Source organism: Pseudoliparis swirei, chromosome 11 (genome assembly GCF_029220125.1).
Source record: "Pseudoliparis swirei isolate HS2019 ecotype Mariana Trench chromosome 11, NWPU_hadal_v1, whole genome shotgun sequence".
Lineage (NCBI taxonomy): Eukaryota > Metazoa > Chordata > Actinopteri > Perciformes > Liparidae > Pseudoliparis > Pseudoliparis swirei.
In genome coordinates, this window is record NC_079398.1 from 21,970,639 (window position 1) to 21,990,307 (window position 19,669).

The 19,669-nt window shown below is 40.4% G+C and overlaps 1 protein-coding gene and 1 long non-coding RNA gene across 2 annotated transcripts in view; one reads left to right on the forward strand and one right to left on the reverse strand.

The window, feature by feature from the left end:
* Nucleotides 1–8,893: 8,893 nt before the first annotated feature.
* On the reverse strand, nucleotides 8,894–10,491 carry LOC130201024 (uncharacterized). Its single transcript, XR_008833125.1, has 2 exons — nucleotides 10,406–10,491; nucleotides 8,894–9,318 (listed from the first exon to the last, which is right to left on the reverse strand). It is a non-coding gene; the product is annotated as an uncharacterized LOC130201024 (long non-coding RNA).
* Nucleotides 10,280–19,669, forward strand: part of rab11fip5a (RAB11 family interacting protein 5a (class I)) — a 28,419-nt gene continuing 19,029 nt past the window's right edge. Inside the window, exon 1 of the mRNA XM_056425641.1 lies at nucleotides 10,280–11,351. Within this exon, the coding sequence (XP_056281616.1) occupies nucleotides 10,972–11,351 (380 nt within the window). The 5' untranslated portion in view covers nucleotides 10,280–10,971. The remainder of the gene's footprint in view (nucleotides 11,352–19,669) is intronic.

The window sequence follows — 19,669 nt, forward strand, 5'->3', positions numbered from 1 at the left end:
AAGCCTTTATTGGCCAAGTATGTGAACTCAAACAAGTTTATGCGACTCCGGTTTTTACCCTCCTGTTACCTTTGGGGTCAATTTGACCTCATTCAATGTTTAACTCTAAATAAATGATTGACATCATTTTTTTTGCTTCATATTTCATGACTTTTCCTAATTTATTGGGGACAACTGGGAAAAACATAAAATTCACATGATGATATGTTTTCAATGTCCTGAACACAACTTGTAGGCATCGGTGTTCTTTGGGGTCAATTCGACCCCCAGGCTGTTTTTCAAACATATAAGAAATATCAACTTTTTTATTTATTTAAAGGGCTATTTAGGTATCAACAAACACACAAACATACCTCACGCTTAAACTTGGGAAACAATATTAATTCTCAGAATTTTCTCTACGTTTTAATTGCTCGGGTCAAATTGGACCCAGGGGTAAAAGATGTAAATTTGAAGGTAACAGGAGGGTTACATATGTGCTTGTACACAGGTGTATTCACAAGAAGATAGACGGACCTCGGTATGAATACAAAGTGCAGATGTATAAATATTGAATGGGTAAAGTATCCTATGAAGGTCAACACATGTTAAACACATGTAATAGGTGGCCAGGTACAGCCTGTCTAAAACACAGTGTGCAGGACTGACAGGTTCACATTTCTTATGAGCCACTGAGCATGATGATATTTCTTGTTCTCAGTTCTGATTCATTTAATTGTTATTTGGACCAAATTCTTTATCTATGAATGTAATTTACACATTGAGATAAGATTGAGCCTGAGGGGAAATTAATGTGTTGCAGCAGCGCAACGACAAACATATACAGATAAACTAATACATAAATGGTGCATTAAAATGTTTAGTTAAATTAAAATAGAACCCAGATAAGATAATTTAATGATAAAACGATATCAGGGAACATTTAGCAGATATGTTGAATAGTATTTTTAGAAGATGTGAAGATAGTGGAATTGTAATACTCATGTGATGCAGTGTCTTGTTAAAGGTGAAGTTTGCCTGTCAAATACATTTGTTGCCACTAATGTGCACAACTCGTTAATGTATTCCTGTAAAAGTTAAACTGTGGTCAGTATGCAAACAGAACTATTTGGAAAATACATTCTTTACAACCTAAAACTCATGCACATGTATTCTCCTTGCACTCTTCTGCTTTTGAAAGTGACTCAAACATCTTCCTCTCATGGCATCCAACCTCTTCCTGGAAGCTGTGAAATTGACTGAGTGCCCCTGAATGCAGCATTTCTCTGCTGCTTTTGGGATTTTGGCACTGAATTAATCTCCTGTGCTGTTTAGAAAGAACACAACTCCTTTACCTTCATACGACTCAACACGGTTTATTATTTAAATACTCCTCAAACCGTCTCTCATGACATTACCTCCTGAATACATACCTCATGGGAATAAAAACATCGTCGTAATCATGTACCTGTATGAAATGTTTTCTTTTATGAACATAAAATGCATTATTAAGCTCCTCTAAATGCATGTTTGTATTACCAGATGACAATCATTTACACAACACGTTGCTGCCTTTATTTTGACAGCCAAAAGCACTTCCTGTGTCCCTGATTGATCCAGCAGTGTTTTGATTGTGCTTTAAATAACCAACCAGCAGGTGAAAATAATTATCAACACAAAGGCCATAAAACAGACAACATGTCGCATCGTTGAAGCTTCACATGTGAGGCTGTTCAACTGTTTGGGATATGAATATAACATACCTGCATGTTTACTACAGAGCAAGAATACAGTTAACTAAAACGGGCACTCGATAGAGCGCATACCTTCGCATATCACAAGATTGGGCATTGAATTATGAACATGTTGGCATTAGTTGCATGCCAATTGGATAAAAAGAAGATGTTGACCTTTTCATGACCTTGACCTTGACCTTTGACCCGATCGATCCCAAAATCTAATCAAATGGTCCCCGGATAATAACCAATCATCCCACCGAATTTCATGCGATTCGGTTTAATACTTTTTGAGTTATGCGAGGAACACGCATACAAATAAATAAATAAATACACGGCGATCAAAACATAACCTTCTGCATTATCAATGCGAAGGTAATGACAAGATGGAGACTCAATGTACAGCTGCAAAATATCACGAAGAAATTCAATCTGCAGCATACGATAATCTCTGTATACATTTTTTATTAAAAAAAACCTCTCCAAACAACCTCAAACACCTGAAATGAATCCCGGCTTCAGCTGCTGGCATCTCATGGCCCGTGTAAAAGGAAACGACGGAGCGTCTTACTCAGAAGTTTGGGTCACTCTCTCCATGATCTCCTGTTTGGGTCCAGATAAAAACTCATTACGGTCCCTGCAGATACCCGATCCCCTCCACACAGTCTAAACATGTGGATTCACATAAAGCCCAGTAACACCAGTATCACCAGTACTCAGAGCCCAATAGCAGCTGCTGAGCGTCGCGTGACAGACGTGCACAGACTGCTGGTTCAACGAGGGGAAACGTGAACACCCGTGACTGCGGGACTGGAAACCCAACTCAGGACCGGCGAGGATGGAACGCGATTTAGTTTGAAGTTCCGTCGTCAGTGTTCACGAGATTAAGAAGACAAAAGTACATTCTTAATTCTTCCTCCCTTTTCACGACTTCTTGTGGAGTTTGACCACAGGTGTTGACGTATTCCGACGTGAGCCGTTTACAGGCAATCGCAGCTGTTTTGGCCCCCGTGAACCGGTGTCGCCCGTACGAGGACGGGAGCCTTTCATTACGGTCAGCGGGGGTGAGAGAGTGAGCCCTGATTAGGTTTCTAATTGTTCAGTTTAAACTCTAAGTAGGCCATTTGCACTGCGGTGCTTGAACTGGATCCATCTCAGGGCCTCGTCTATATCGGTTGCTCTCGGAGTGTGTGAGGCAGCTGCCCGCCCTTGTTGTCGCCCAGACTGTGTGTGTGTGTGTGTGTCCGTACTACAAGTGGTGGATTAGCTGTGGTTATGTAACAGCTGTTCCGATATGAATCTGCGAGCCTGATGAGGGGATGATTGGCAGCTCGGTTCCCAGAATAGACGAGGAATCTCTCTTTGATGAGCTCTTAGCGAGGCTTTCTTCAGGCATCTCTTTGTCGTCTTCATGGTCGGCGGGGATGATATCTTAAATAGACAGATTAGTTTGTGAAAAGATATCGCGAAACATTTCAGCCACTCATTTAGAGCCTGTTAGATGCCTTTAAAGCTCTCGAGTTCTGTCTCTCGAGTGATTGGAGGACGCCGAGGGATGTTCAGCGGCCTTAAAACCCCATGTTGGCCCGCGTCGGGAAACAATGAGCAGTTTGGCACCTTATCGTTTCACAAAACACAACATCTCAAAAAAATAAACTTTCACGGAACACATTGCCTCACAAAGCAGGAGGAAATGTCACAACACGCGTTTCTCAAAACACGACATTTCACATAACGTATGAAGCAAAGTAACGTGAGGCAATGTATCCAGTCTACACACAAGTGAATATATGATGATATAACAAGAGGATATCCACTGCATATCCAGAGAAACAAATCTGAACTAGAACGGGCACTCGGTAGAGCGCATACTTTCGCATATCACAAGATTGGGCATTGAATTATGAACATTTTGGCATTAGTTGCATGCCAATTGGATATAAATTGACCGCGCTACGGTAAAAATAAGATTTTGACCTTTTCATGACCTTGACCTTGACCTTTGACCCGATCGATCCCAAAATCTAATCAAATGGTCCCCGGATAATAACCAATCATCCCACCCAATTTCATGCGATTCGGTTTAATACTTTTTGACTTATGCGAATAACACGCACACACGCATACAAATACACGGCGATCAAAACATTACCTTCCGCATTTTCAATGCGAAGGTAATCATATCAGATATTGATCTATTTGTCTTCCTGGAACATGATACATGTGTCAGCCGACATTAATCCACTCCCCCAGGTCCTATTGATGAGTTTCCTCCAAGATTCTGAATCGATTCACAACTAATCGAGTGGTTATTGCACGAGGCCCAATACACTGAAATGATCGAGGCCTTAAAGGAGCCAAAGGACAGGATTGGGAGCATTTGGATTGCCTCTCAGCGGCTCTCAGCATGGCGATGGCGAGCCGGTGGCGCACAGCTAAGCTATTTTTATTTTCAGCTGGAACCACCGGGACGTGCAGAGCGGCTTGAAGCAGCCGGCCACGGCATGTCAACAAAGCAAGGAGCAGCTTTGCATTTTACATTTTGGATTCTTTTAAGATCACAATCGTGCAAATCTTGACCGTACCAATATTTAAGCAAGCCCTCAAAACACACCTCTCCCAACTCGCTTTCTCCTGCCAACCCCTCGCCCCCGATACGACCCACAGCTTCTCCAGTTTGCTTTCCTTTCTTATTGTTACCATACGTCCTGTTTGTTTGTCTGCTTTCTTTTTGTTTTGTTCCGTTTGCCTCTTGTCCCATGTGAAGCGTCTTTGTGTACTAGAAAAGCGCTATACAAGTCTAAATTATTATTATTATTGAGAAAGTTTTTTTACCCAATGCGTTGTATACCAGCAGCCACAATTGAAATTATACAACTATATAGAATATAATATCCATTTTTAATTGTTTATAACTCCCACTACAATGAAGAGTAATGTTTCCGACTATATCTGGATTAAAACACAGATTTGCACTTCAGTGGCACTTAAATGGCTCTTATTATGGTACTTTTGCAGTTCGACTATGTTGAGGAAATGTTACTTCCTGTATTCTTGTTGTTCTTAGTTTATACTCTAGGTTGAAATGCACTTATTGTAAGTCGCTTTGGATAAAAGCGTCTGCTAAATGACATGTAATGTAATAATGTAATGTTCTGATTGTAGAGCTTCCTTACAAAAAAATCTAATTATTAATTGACAAAAAATATGTATACACAATTTCAATAGTTGTTTTCCCCTTGAGGGTCTAGGGCGTCGGGGCAGTTGCCTTTACCCAGTTGGTAATCCAGCCTTGGATAAAGGGATTTTTATATACACACTAAGACATTAACTAATTTGAATCTTCTCATTATTTGATTTAACTTTCTAATAAAGACATAATGTCTACAGTTTTACATCCAAGTTATTTCAGCTTTTTACATTAATGAATATGCTCCTTTACACCTCTTATATTATAAATAAATTATGATCAAAGTGATTTCATTAAAAGGTTAGTTTTCATTCTGGTCCATCGCAGTTTGAGTGGGCTGTTTTACCAATTTTTACATAATATTTTACTTGTCAATTAAATTTATAGACGTCCTAAATTTTAGCCGCAGGTATCTTGATCTGAAAATGAGAACTGGTTATTTGAAGCCCTGAAGAGAATAATGTCCACATTGCCAAACAGAAGTCAAACTAATAACTGTCTTTACGTGAAATGCCCAATAGATGGCGCTGTTTGCATCAGCTGGTATCTGTGCAACCCGAGTTCTCTGCTTCTGGCTGCCGACTGGAGAGCTTGTCTTTACAGAAGTGGGAATGCAGCAGGGGAACACAGATTAAGAAGATTACAATGTTTTTCTTGACTTGAGATAATGTGGGTGTTATTCTTTTACATGTCAATCAAATCTCTTAAATGTGTTTTGAAAATCTGAGTAGGCCCTCATAATTCATGCAAACCTTGTCAGCCTTTCCTGCACATTCGCTGTGTTATGATGTGCATGGATACAGCACAGGGATGGATATGATGTCATCACAGTCACAACGAGGATTTTGCAAGTTATCACAGTTCAGCGGCACAGAAGATCTCGAAACTAAATTCCCTCGTAAATAACATCTCAACCACATTTTTCTTCTTACCAACTGATGACAGGAAGGTGAAAACAACACATTTACATTTATTTGCTAATGCAGTTTGAATCTATTCTGGAGATAACAACCATGACGCCGGCCTGGACTTCCACCAAACAAACCTGCTTCATCTCTCTGCCAAAATCACCTTTCCATGGCCAAAACTCCATCTTGGCAGCGCTAACATATTTATGTTTCATCTTCCAAGTCACAGATAATCCACAAAAACCTGTTTTTTTGGACCATTTATCCGAGACATGTTCCCTCCACATTACTTGCATTTGTTTTGTTTTTTAATGCAGATAAATCACACACTGTTGCTTTGCCACCACCTTCCACTTAAAACTAATTTACTCTCAAACCTCTTCACTGCTTCAATGAAATTAACTTCCAATAAAACATCATGGACAGATTCCTGTTATCTGGAATACTGTGAGAATCAATTAAACTCTGAGAGAGACAATACTGGACATGTGTGACTCAGATCAGCATATACTACAATCATAAAGTGTTCTCATATAAACTCATTCATCGGCACTTTGTTTCTCTTTGTGCTAAAGATAATTCATGATTGTGAGAGGACAGAAGAGGTGAGCATCGTGAAGGTTTGCCGACGGAAGGAAACGACAAAGGAAGGAGTGGGGAGGAATTTAAGTCCCTGCACTTCAGATTTCGTGGATAAAAAGGTTTGTTAAGTGCCTCCTTTTCTTTGCTTTCCACTTCTGTTTACTCTGTCCTTACCTGAGTGGAGAATCTCAAGTGCGTCTGTCAAAATACCCTCAAAGACAGAAAATTCCTGCAGCACGAAGTGGTCCATAAATTGTAATTCATATGGGCGGCAGGAGTCCGCATGCATGATGTGAGCATGACACCTGCTGTAGTAGAGCTGCTTAGTGGATGAGAAGGCGTGTATGACTGAGTGTAAACTTGTAGTCACAATTACATAACCAGTCCATGATGAACCATTCAAATCTCGTTAAATCCATTATGGGCACCACATTGCTGTCATTGCTTAAATACAGACAATACAGATAATCTGGCACGCCAGACTGCTGTTGTTCCATCTTTCATCATTTCAGAAATACTCTCCAGTTCTTATATAACTGAGCTATTGCAGCATCAATAATCTCTTCAGAGGCCAGGGTTGTTGTTTTAACCCTCCTGTTACCTTAGGATCAATTTGACCCCATTAAATGTTTAACCTCCTGTTACCTTTACATTTACTAACATATTTTACCCTTGGGGTCAATTTGACCCCAGCAATTAAAACCTCCAGAAAATTATTAGAATTAATATTGTTTTCCAAGTTTAAGTGTGAGGTACTTTATGTGTGTTTGTTGACTACCTAAATAGCCCTTTAAATATATAAAAAAGTTGATATTTCTTATATGTTTGACACAGTGAAAAACAGCTTGGGGTCAAATTGACCCGAAAGAACACCGACATTAAACATTGAATGGGGTCAAATTGACCCTAAAGGTAACAGGAGGGTTAAAAGGAGCAGCCATAGTTGTTTCATCTCACACATACCTAAGCCACGCCCCTATTTGGCCGTAGCGCCTCCCACCTTACCGTGACAATCACGCAACTCCTTTCAGGTGCGCACGCAAAATGGTGGACAACATTGGCTTCAATTTCACTTTCTGTGGTCTTTGAATCTCATCTCTTTGCAGCAGCTGGACAGAAGGCATAACAAAGAAATGATATTCACTTTTACAAAGCGACTCTTCTAATGAACAGATGAACACATAAAGCTGGAACTGCGACTTCCCAACTCAGAAATGCTTTTTATCAAATCTATTTACGTCACGTCACTCTGAAATGAGGGGGTGTAGAAGTATAATGCAACATAACACTGAAACGTTCAAGTCAATTATACCCATATACCTCAAAATTCCTTGAAAGTATTTACTTTTTATTGAGTACAAACTTAATTACTGTCCGCCACGGTTTATATCTAATCGGACGTAGAGAAATATTATTCATATCAGTGGGTGAACCAGTATTACAGAGGAGCTACTGGAAACCAGTTTGGTGAGAATAACCTCTAAATAAGGTTAGAAAATCAGCATTTATTAAAACATTCGCTTTCTGGTGAGAAATATCTGAGATGATCACATTTGTCCGAAACATATAAAGCTAAGCTAACCATACACTAACTGCAAGCTAGCTACATAATACACATTAGCGCTATTTATTATAGCTTATTGTGTTACTTTGGTGAAAGCTAACGTCATTTCCCCAGTTTACATCATCAGTCAGGTGTCAGCTGTGTTGACCTTCAATCTATTTGGGTCAAACGCGAGCAAGCTAACGTCTGCGTCACTCAATTATACAACAGTCGGAAGTTAAATATCCAACCAACAACTGGTCTAATCTTTAAATTACTAGTTTGTGTCGTGCAATTTGATTTTAGCATAAAGTTAACATCTGATCACGTCTCAAATTGCAATAAAATCATTTATAAAAAGCTTTTTATTCACGTTAATTTAGTTTTCCAATCCAATGTCTTTATCTTCATCTATATTCCATTATTTAACATCTTAAAAAAAAAAATGTTATGCTCTACTATTTTTGCAGAATTAAATACAGCTGCTTGATGAATATCCAAAAAATATTTAGCAACTCACAACAGTGCCGAAGTGCCCTTGAGCTAAGTGGCAGACCTCCAAACGAACGTCATTCAGGCCTGTAAATTAACCACTAAAGTAGTTCTGAACTAATTTAATGACCCCATTAATTTACCAGTCAATAAACATAACTTTACTTTGCGTCCAGCACAAGCAAAGTATTCACTTCATTTATTGACTTTTCACACATGTTAGCTGTGTACCAGTTCAGCTTCACATCACCAACACCAGCAGCGACACTAACTGGCCCAGTCCGCCCAGCCAGACGTAACCTCCCACGCCCCGGGGTCGTACGAGGCCTTTCACAGCAGCGTGAAGTAAGTTCAGGGAGACTTAAGGAAGCAATTCAACTGGGAACAAATTATATTTCTTCACAATGACAGCTGGGAGGAGGCTTGGGTGGGTGGGGGGTAGGGGGACTACTATAGCAGAAACCAGAATTTAAAACAACTTTATTAATGACACAAGCAACCACAAGGACACTCCTACAAGCAATTAAAACAAACGGCAAACATAAGGCAGAGAGGAACCTGTTCGGTTACATGAAGATGGCAAATTTGACTTAACTCAAGACTCATGGGGAATACTTTTTTTAAATTTTTTTTTTACATAATGCAATATATTCTTCTTCTTCCCTCCTGGAGGCCTCCTCCACACACGTCACTTTAACATGCACTTTTAACTTAAACACACGTCACATGTAACATACACTTGAACTTAAAACACACATGTCTCTTGAAACACACACCTAAACACTTTAACGTTATTTGTTTATCTTTATTTATCTTATACTTAAGTTAATACACACTTTGCACTGTTGCTGTCGCGTTGATTGTTGTTTGTCATGTCAAATGTTGCACCTTTCGCCAAAAAAAGATTCCTCGTTTGTGTCAACATTCCTGGCAATAAACAGATTCTGATTCTGATTCTGATTCTGATATCTGCTTATCATAGTGTTGGTGTCATCTTTTAATATAGTGACACCATGGTGCAAAAAGAAATCCCTGAAAGGATGTGCTCATCAGCCCCGGTATACGTCAGGTGTGGGTGACTTAATGTCACGACCTTTGGTGCTTTGGATAGTAATAAAGAAAATGGTTCTGGTCTGTAGGCTTCACAGATTCCCCTTAAAGCCTCGTATAATACATCATAATATGATAAACTCGATGAGGATGTGTTAATATTAAATAAGTAAGATTGATCGTACATATAGATTGAATATAACGGCTTTAAAAAGGGCAGTTTAACCTCTAAAGTGGATGGTAAAAAGTTGTTAAAGTCTTAGTTACTACTCATGTTATATCCAAATAAATGAAACTTGATTTTGATCACAAATCATCCTCATTTATCACCAGTGGTCACTCAGAATAATATGTTGTTTCTGTGAGATGAATAATATGCACTTTAGCACAAGAAAAAAGAAATTAAGATTCAGGTTTCACACTTTGTGAGCTTTCAACCACATGCTCCATTATTATTATTGTATATGAACCAGAAACTGTTTTAATTAATCAGTTTGTAATCAGTTTAGTTGTCTACTTTGCTGGTTATTTTATAAATAATATGCACTTTAGCACAAAAAAATTGAAATTAAGTTTCAGGTTTCACACATTGAACTTCCAACCACATGCTCCATTATTATTCTTATTGTATATGAACCAGAAACTGGTTTAATTAATCCGTTTTTAAGCAAATATTTCAAATATCCTTGTATTTCAGCAAGGATATTTGAAATATTTGCTTAAAAACTGATAAATTAAACCAGTTTCTGGTTCATATACAATAAGAATAATAATGGAGCATGTGGTTGGAAGTTCAACGTGTGAAACCTGAAACTTAAATGTGATAATTTACTGATTTATTTGTATTAATACACTATTAAAAATGATGTGTAAGCATGTAGAGTTTATTTAAGCCTACATGTGTCATGTGTTCAGGCAGTCTCACCTGGCTTTACCGGATCACAAAGGAATGATATTCTCGGTTGTAGTGCAGAGGCCTTGTAGCCAGAGTCGAGTGGTACATTCTGAGAGAGGAGAGGACGGTGCTCGGTTGAAACATTCCAGCGTGCTCCTCGAAGCACGTGCCGGCGTCTCGAGCTGAACTTCCTGGTCCCGCAGAAGGAGGAGGCGTGACGTCGCTGCCCGCAGAGAGGCCCGCACGGCAGCGGCAGAGAGGCAGGGGGACGGCGCGCTGCTGCAGCCGCAGAGCAGAGACCGCTGCGGGAGAGACACGGGGAGGAGCGGCAGCCGGGACACACACACACACACACACAGGCGTTCACACCTACACACAACAACCGGCAAACACGGCAACTTTGCAGAGGCGACAGACGGCCATAATGCGGCACCGACCCCGGAGCTGATGTGACTGCGCACACCCAGGAGCAAGGGAGGACGCGGCGGACGCCACCACCACCACCACCACCTCTCCCCCGGGTGCCTCGTCGCGGTGTGCGCGGCAGGTCGGTCGGTCGGACCGAGGAGGAGGTGGGGGGTGAGAGGAGCTAGGACATGTCCTCGCTAACGGTAGAGGAGGACCAGAAATGGTTACCGACACACGTCCAGGTGACGGTGCTGAGAGGAAGGGGCTTACGGGGCAAGGGCAAGCACGGCACCAGCGACGTGTACACCATCATCCAGCTGGGGAAGGAGAAATATTCCACCTGCGTGGCGGAGAAGACCACCGAGCCCGAGTGGAGGGAGGAGTGCTCGTTCGAGCTGCAGCCCGGCGCGCCGGAGAGCGGCGGGCGGAGCGGCTGTCCGCCGGCCGGGAGCAACGAGCTGGTCCTCATCGCGATGCACCAGGCGCTCATGGGGCTGGACGTCTTCCTCGGACAGGCGGTGATGCAGCTGGACAAGATCTTCAATGAGACGAGATGCGTGAAAAACGAGTAGGTTCCGCTTGTCTATACATGTGTGTGATACAGTGTGTGTCTGTGTGTCGGCATCATTGCGATCAAAACCTGCATGCAGCTCGTGCTGCCATTTCCCATGTTCGTTGAACGCATCAGGGTCTAGTGTTTTGTTGTTGTTGTTGCTGCTTCACAGTTTGTTCTCACATGTAAACACAGCTGTCAAGTCTCTGGTGCTGCATCAGGGCCCTGCAGACACACCCTCCTTCCTCCCACAGACACACAACTCTTCTGACCACTATTCACCTCGTTAAGGAGAAAGGCTCCCCCCCCCCCCCCCCCCCCCAAAACCAGTCCTTCTAGAAACTTCACCTTCACCTCCTCCAGGCTCGTCCCAAGAGGTGTTTTGTTTAGTTGTTTCCCAATAGGCAGGCGTGACGTAGTGCAGGACGGGGATTATTGCCTGTCCCAATTCCAGGGATTATTTTAACAGATTCATTATCCGAGAGCTCCAAGGTATTTTAAGCACACCATGTTTTTACCACAGCCCAACCAACCCACTGGAGCATGGGATGCAAAGAGGCCGATGCAAAGTTTGAGGTTCATCTTAAACATTTGCATATAACTTGAATTAATGACCAATATGGGGTTTTGTTCAAGTGTTTTAAAGCTGAAGGAAAAGACACGTGTCAGACAACTGTCCATACAACCTATTGTTAATTAGTTCTCTTAATATCACTTTTCAATACATTGTAGAAAACAAGCGTGCACTTGTTTCATTACCTTCGCATTGAAAATGCGAAGGTAATGTTTTGATCGCCATTTATTTATTTGTATACGTATTACTCGCATAACACAAAAAGTATTAAACCGAATCGCATGAAATTTGGTGGGATGATTGGTTATTATCCGAGGACCATTTGATTAGATTTTGGGATCAATCGGGTCAACGGTCAAGGTCATGAAAAGGTCAAAATCTTATTTTTACCATAGTACGGTCAATTTTTATCCAATTGGTATTCAAAATGCCAAAATGTTCATAATTAAATGCCCAATCTTGTGATAGGCGAAGGTATGCGCTCTACCGAGTGCCCGTTCTAGTTTCAGATGAAGGGTTGATATTGTATGCATTCAAAATTAACTCGAAAAATAGTGAGACCCTAAGCATTTTGTGAGGTAGCAATGCATTGTGGTTAATTGAGTCCATATATTGGACTTTCTGCTTCTTCGCTAATTTATTACCTTCGCATTGAAAATGCGGAAGGTTCTGTTTTGATCGACGTGTATTTATTTATTTGTATGCGTGTTACTCGCATAACACAAAAAGTATTAAACCGAATCGCATGAAATTTGGTGGGATGATTGGTTATTATCCGGGGACCATTTGATTAGATTTTGGGATCAATCGGGTCAAAGGTCAAGGTCACGAAAAGGTCAAAATCTTCTTTTTACCATAGCACGGTCAATTTTTATCCAATTGGCATCCAACTAATGCCAACATGTTCATAATTCAATGCCCAATCTTGTGATATGCGAAGGTATGCGCTCTATCGAGTGCCCGTTCTAGTTTGTTCCTGTTTTTGATGGACAAAAGATGTCAAAAGAAGGCCGCTGATGTTTTGGACGGCTAAAACATGTCCTGCCATTAGATCATAGCGAGATGTCATGGCGCTTTATTTACATTATCCCAGGCAGAGAAAAATTACTTGAAAAGTTTGTCTTTTTCAAGGCAAATGTGTCACAAGCATCATCCTATTGTGACAATAACATGTGCATCACCTGGTGGGTGCATTTGTACAAGTGCCAGAGTATTTTCACGCCAGCAGTGCAGTATGAATCAAAATTGATTGATCCAAAACATCCCCCGTCCCTGAGCACAGATTGAATAATTTAGCTCAATGACAGACACACATGTTCCTCATCTCTAGTTTCTGAGTCCTTTATGGCAGATGTATTTTAATACATTGACCTGTGAATATGAGCTGAAAGGGAACCAGCCTCCTTCTGTTGGAGCTGGTCACTTGAAGGTTAGAGTCAGCCTGTGATGTTGACGTGTCAGCAGTTTGGTGTCGTGGTACATTCAGTGTCTCCATGTGGTATTGAATGAATCTGGGATGGTCATTAGCAACACCACCCAGCAGTCTACACCGCTCACGTAGGGCACCGCTTAAAAAACCCACTTAAAACATCTTGGGTTTGACAGAGAACATCCACTGAAACATGAGCAGCATTGAAGGAGAAACCACTGTTTTTGTTTTCGTCCTACTTGACGCTACAATATATGTTGTTGTCGACAAAAGCTAATGCATTCTCACGAGTCAGAATCCACTCCTACAGTTAAATGTGTGAATAGGTTTTGAAACCGGGCTCTGGGATGATGGTCAGATTGAAATGTATGTGACTGAGCTGGAAACAGAAGCAATATAATAACTTGAACGGGCACTCGGTAGAGCGCATTCCTTCGCATATCACAAGATTGGGCATTGGATTATGAACATTTTGGCATTAGTTGCATGCCAATTGGAAGAAATTGACCGTGCTACGGTAAAAATAAGATTTTGACCTTTTCATGATCTTGACCTTTGACCCGATCGATCCCAAAATCGAATCAAATGGTCCCCGGATAATAACCAATCATCCCACCAAATTTCATGCGATTCGGTTTAATACTTTTTGACTTATGCGAGTAACACGCATACAAATAAATAAATACACGGCGATCAAAACATTTATCTTTTTATTGATCCTTTTATTGGGGAAATTCTTCTCTGCATTTGACCTAGTTTTTCCGGAGCGGTGTGCTCCAGTGAACAACTCGGGGTTCAGTGTCTTGCTCAAGGACACTTCAACATGCAAATAAGGTGAGAGCGGGGGTCAAACCGGCAACCTCGTGGTTACAGGACGACCCCTCTCTATGAGCTCCAGCCGCCCTCACGTATTGTTAACGTTAAGCTAACGGCCTACTTGAAAGAGTACTCCACCATTTTTAGTGGTGCAGTTCTTTAACATCTTTATACTTGATTCAGCTAAACCAGAGACGTAAGAAGTGGACGTAGTGTGATGTCATCATTAGTTTGCAAACTGCTGTTTTGGAGCCTTGAGTTCTGCGTTTTGGCCGTCGCACTTTTGGATTACGCCCGTCGCCATCTTGGTCTTTCTGCAATCGGTGAACGGAAGTTACGAAATGAACATGATGCTGTATTGAAGAAGACTGGAAACTTGGGGCGACAGTGGTTCAGTTGTTAGCGCGTCTGTCTTTCAATCAAAGGAACGGTAGCTTCATCCCCGGCCAGCGAATGTCTCCTTGAACAAGACACTTAACCCTGAATTCCTCCCCGTATCTGTGTCTTGGTGTATAATTGTAAATCACTTTGAATTGTAATGTAAAGAAACTAGCGATTAAGACCATGAACTCAGAACCACAGTTGCCGCTTGAGCAAAACTAGAGATATTTAATTCCTCTTCCTCGTCACAACCCGGCGCCTACATTACCCAATCGGAAAACCCTGCCTGCAACAGTTTGGTAGAACATTTGGGTATGCTACGCTAGTAGCTGCTAAGGTAGCCTGCGGTTTTGTGATGCTGCGGAGATAAATCCCTGTGAAGCAGTCCGACTTTGTGCTGCTCCTTTCTGAGTCACCAACTTATTTTTTTTAAATTCTCAGTACTATATCACAAAGACCTGTAAACATAGTTTTATATCTAACATGTTTGTAGTTCCCCTTAAGTAAATCATTGTATAAGTCTATGAAAGTTGTTATTGCACTTAATGTGTGGTATAGATGACATAACGCTAATTCATGATGCTTTTTAAAAGACTTACCAAATACACCAGTGTTTAAACTATATTTTACTTATGAATAAACAAGAAGACAAGTTGACTTATAATTGAACAGTTTTCAAAAGGAGATTGGCAGTATTTATATTATTGTATCTTCTGGTGGAATATATATATATATATGTATGTGTATATATATATATATGTATGTGTGTATATATATATATGATTATATTCATTTATAGTTTGTTATTGTAAAATAAATTGCTCAATTCAAACTGTGGTTGAAAATTACCAAAAGTAGTTGTTAAGATGTCAAGATGACATTAATATAAGAATATTGATTACTGCTGCATTGAACAGCTATAGCTACAGACATAATTAAGTTAAGTATTGAGGTCATTTTTTATTTTTTCATAGCTGAGAATACTTTTGGATCAGAAAAATAGTTTACGAGTTGAAATGGATCTTTATCTTATTGTATATTTAAGAACGTCAACTGACTCAAAACGGCACATCACTGCACAGTTCTTCAGTGTTATAAGAACGTATGTGTTCACTGTAATTTGAGCTATTCCCAGTGACATCTTTAAAAGTAAAGCTGATTTGTGTTATGTTTGGGCTCTCATGATTTAGTAATAATACATTCTTTGAGGCTGTTGCATTCGTCAAGATGTTATTTGTATGGGGACAAAACCCCATAAGGAGCGGAGAATGCGGAGGCAGTAAAATCTGATGATAAAAGTGCAGTCAATCAGCGGTTCAGGTGAGATAGAGGAAATAAAAAACGCTTTTTAAACCAACTCGCGACAAACAAAACAACAGTAAAAGTCAATCTATATACAGATGACCACGTGATTTTTCATTTCAAGTCTGTGGTTTCCAGTGACAGTCGTGGGACAGTTATATTGCAGGGGTTGAGAGGACTGTGCCAAGACAGTTTGTCATATTTATAAACCCCTTTAGAAGAGGTCGGTGGCCGTCGCAGTGATGTAGTGCTCTGGGTCGTATATTTCAGCAAATGGAGGAGATAAGTCAGGTTGAAATGGCTCTTTTCTTCTGAGCCTCTGACTTGTTTTATTCTCTCTAGGATTCATCCGTTTCCACACAGTGTACCACTGAATCAGCATGTTCTAGTATGGGGTTTAAATGGAGGTCTGATGATGTTGGAGAATATCTGTATTCTGCAGGGTGAGAGGATGAAGAAAAAGTGATGGTACATCGAAAGAAGTAGTGCCAGAGGTCGAGGACTCGAGTAGTGAAAACAGAAATGTGAGAGCAGAAAGTGTCAAGAGGAAGTTGCTTTTCTCCTTATAGCCTACAGGCCGCAAATGTTACCATGCTTGGCTAGCTAGCATACAACAGCTGTTGTTGCCAAGTGTAACTTCAAAGGAGAACATCATTCAATAACTTAATTCATTTGAACTTCCTGGTTACTTAATAAAAAGTAAACAGCAAATCCATTGTGAAATATGTGTCACTGTGTGGAAGCTACTTCCCAATGCTATCAGAGTTTAAGCTAACGTTAACAATGCTTTCCTTTCCTAGATAGATAGAAAAATAGATAGATAGCTACTTTATTATATGGCTTATTAACTTTACATTGCAATACAAGAACCAGGCTGTTTCTAATTTTCTATCCATTATTTCTATGTTTTCCACAATATCATTAACTTGAGAATGAAGACTTTTTGTCTTTTAGCATGATATCATGTATGTAGCAGTCAAGAAGTGCAAACCTGTTTTACAATGTTTTAAAACAAGTTACTTTGAAACATGAATAAATTCTGCTGAATAGACTGTATTCAACCACACAATGGAGCTAACATTAGCTGAAGCAGCAAGCTAGCCACGGTTACGGCATTATGCGACAGTTGTCAATTCAGTCGGTAAAATAACTGTGTCAAACCATAAAGGCTTTTTCAAGAACTCATTCAGGGCTCTGAGGTATTGAGAAGGGGATTTTCCCTATTTGATGAAATAAAATAAATCTCTCTAATGACCAGTGTTGAATTCGGACTCTTCAAACTAGCAAAACGAGCCATGAAGGCTTTACTGTCCTTACATTTCATCGTTATTCAGCAATCTCTTCATTAAAGGCACAGCTGCTGCCACTGAATGGGTGGCATGGGAGGATGCAGTGGCTGTGATGCAGTTGAACTATCAGTGGAGAGCAGGTTCCCAGAAAGGTGGGCGTTGGGTTCCCCTGCAGCGTCTGTCAGGAGGAAGCTGCAGAAACACATCATGGCACAGTGGAGTAAAAACAGAAAGCAACGCACGTTGTCAACAAAATACAGGATCATGTGCAACACTATTGCTGAACATTGAACCTCAACTTCCTTCACATTATTTTCTTTTAATAATTAAGTATTCTTCAAAGAGACTCATTTTTAAGTTTCAGCTCTTTTCTTCTTCTTCTTCTTTGTGTGTGTGTGTGTGTGTGTGTGTGTGTGTGTGTGTGTGTGTGTGTGTGTGTGTGTGTGTGTGTGTGTGTGTGTGTGTGTGTGTGTGTGTGTGTGTGTGTGTGTGTGTGTGTGTGTGTGTGTGTCTCTTTTAAGTGCAGACTACTGCAGAGAGAGAACATGGTCTAATGGACATTAGAAGCTACATAACAGTGAGACAGACAATCCTATAGGACACACATGTACCTCAGCTTGTTGAAAACAAAGCGATTTATCAGAAACTCAAATATTACATAATAACGGGATATATAGCGGCCTACATTTTGCTCATATTGTTAATTTATATTCCTGAGTCGTGTAGCGGCTGTGCGGTCGCATCACAAATCTCCCATCAGCCTTTCTGGTGTCATCATGGAGACAGAAAAAAATATATATAAAGCGGGAACTATTCTAATTCACTACAGTACTATGCATTACTCATTCATGCTACATATGAAGTTCAAGTCTTCCTATATGATTGCATTTTTGACCGTTTAGGATGATCTCACTTTAAATAATTTAATTTCAAACTGTTAGTTCAGAGATTATGGTCTGGTTGCTACTTTGCAGACAGAAGCATCGACGAATATATTGTCCTTGAACTTCACTTAAGACCGCCTTGTATAATTACAGCTCAATCTAATAGAAGGAACGTTGTATTATTTGTTGCAGCCTATGTAAGCAAACGGACCGTTGTTTCTTTTTCATTTTTGATCCTACCTTTTTCTGGTTTTGTATGACTTCGGGTCGGAGAAGGTGTGGTTTTAACACACAATGCTCGGTTGTGTGGAAGTATTGATAGAGGGAAGTTGGTGGTCAGGTTAGCGCTCATCACATCCAGATGTGGAATGTGGTCTGGGTCTCGCGGCCCGTCTCCGTCTTCTGCTGATGAGGCAGGAATCACAGGCCACGTTATCAGCATTACCCACAATGCTCCTGGCGGGTTTGTTGGCTTCTCTCATAGATAGAGATGCAATAGAAAGCGTCCCCTTGATTATGCCAATGAAGTAGCACCATTCACCTCTTGCACCTCCTATGAGTGGCTCGACGCACGAAGCCGATTATCTGCCACGGTCGGGTCGTTCTTTAGGCGTCATTGAGCGTCTTCAGCGGAGCGAAGATTGTCGTCTTCGCGTTGTGCTCAGCACTGTTGACTCTCGTTGGACGTTGCGGTTTATCCCAATGAATCTGATATTTAAAAGAACATTCATGTTTATCAAAGATCTAATGTTTATGAGTCCCTATTTATTTGGACAGAAATTTGACCTGCTGCTTAAGTTCTATCTTGAGTTTTTTGTGTGTCTTGGCTCAGATGGAATGCCCAGTGGTTTGATCAGCTGGAAGGTCAATAGTTAAATCTGTGGCAATGTCTGTTGGTCCCTCGCTTTGGTCCAGACTTATATATATATAAATATTATATATATATATATATATATATAAATATCTCAATAACTATTGCAATTTGATCCACAGTCTCTGAAAGTCTCCACTTCTTCCGCCGGAAACTAAAAACACATCTTTTCCGACTATCTGGATTAAAACACAGATTAGCACTTCAGTGGCACTTAAATAGCTCTTATTATGGTACTTTTGTAGTTCGACTATGTTGAGGAAATGTTACTTTCTGTATTCTTGTTGTTCTTCGTTTGAACTCTAGGTTGATGCACTTATTGTAAGTCGCTTTGGATAAAAGTGTCTGCTAAATGACACGTGATGTAATGTAACATGCCCAGAGAATGTGAAGGTTATCCCTTGACATTTCCTCATGGACTCAACATTTTAATTTGTCCACTTTTTTGTTTGTTTTGCCAAAATATTGCAAAAACAGTGCAATTTTCCCATCAGCCTCAGCTCTACTTTGTGTGTTGCTTTAAATCATCAAATATTTGAATGCCAACATGCTGAACAAAGACTTTCTGTTTTCCCCATACGACCCGCGACAAATATTGTGGGTATTTGCAATCTTTGTACTTCCTGGTTAATAATTACATCTATTACATACGAGTATCTACAAATTACATCCCATTCTTCTTTCTGCCCGAGTACGACCTCACAGAGCCGCATATACGTTTGTTTCATTTCTAAATGTGACCTATGTGAAATTTGCTGGTGTTTTTCCTCAGTTTCAGTGTGGAGCA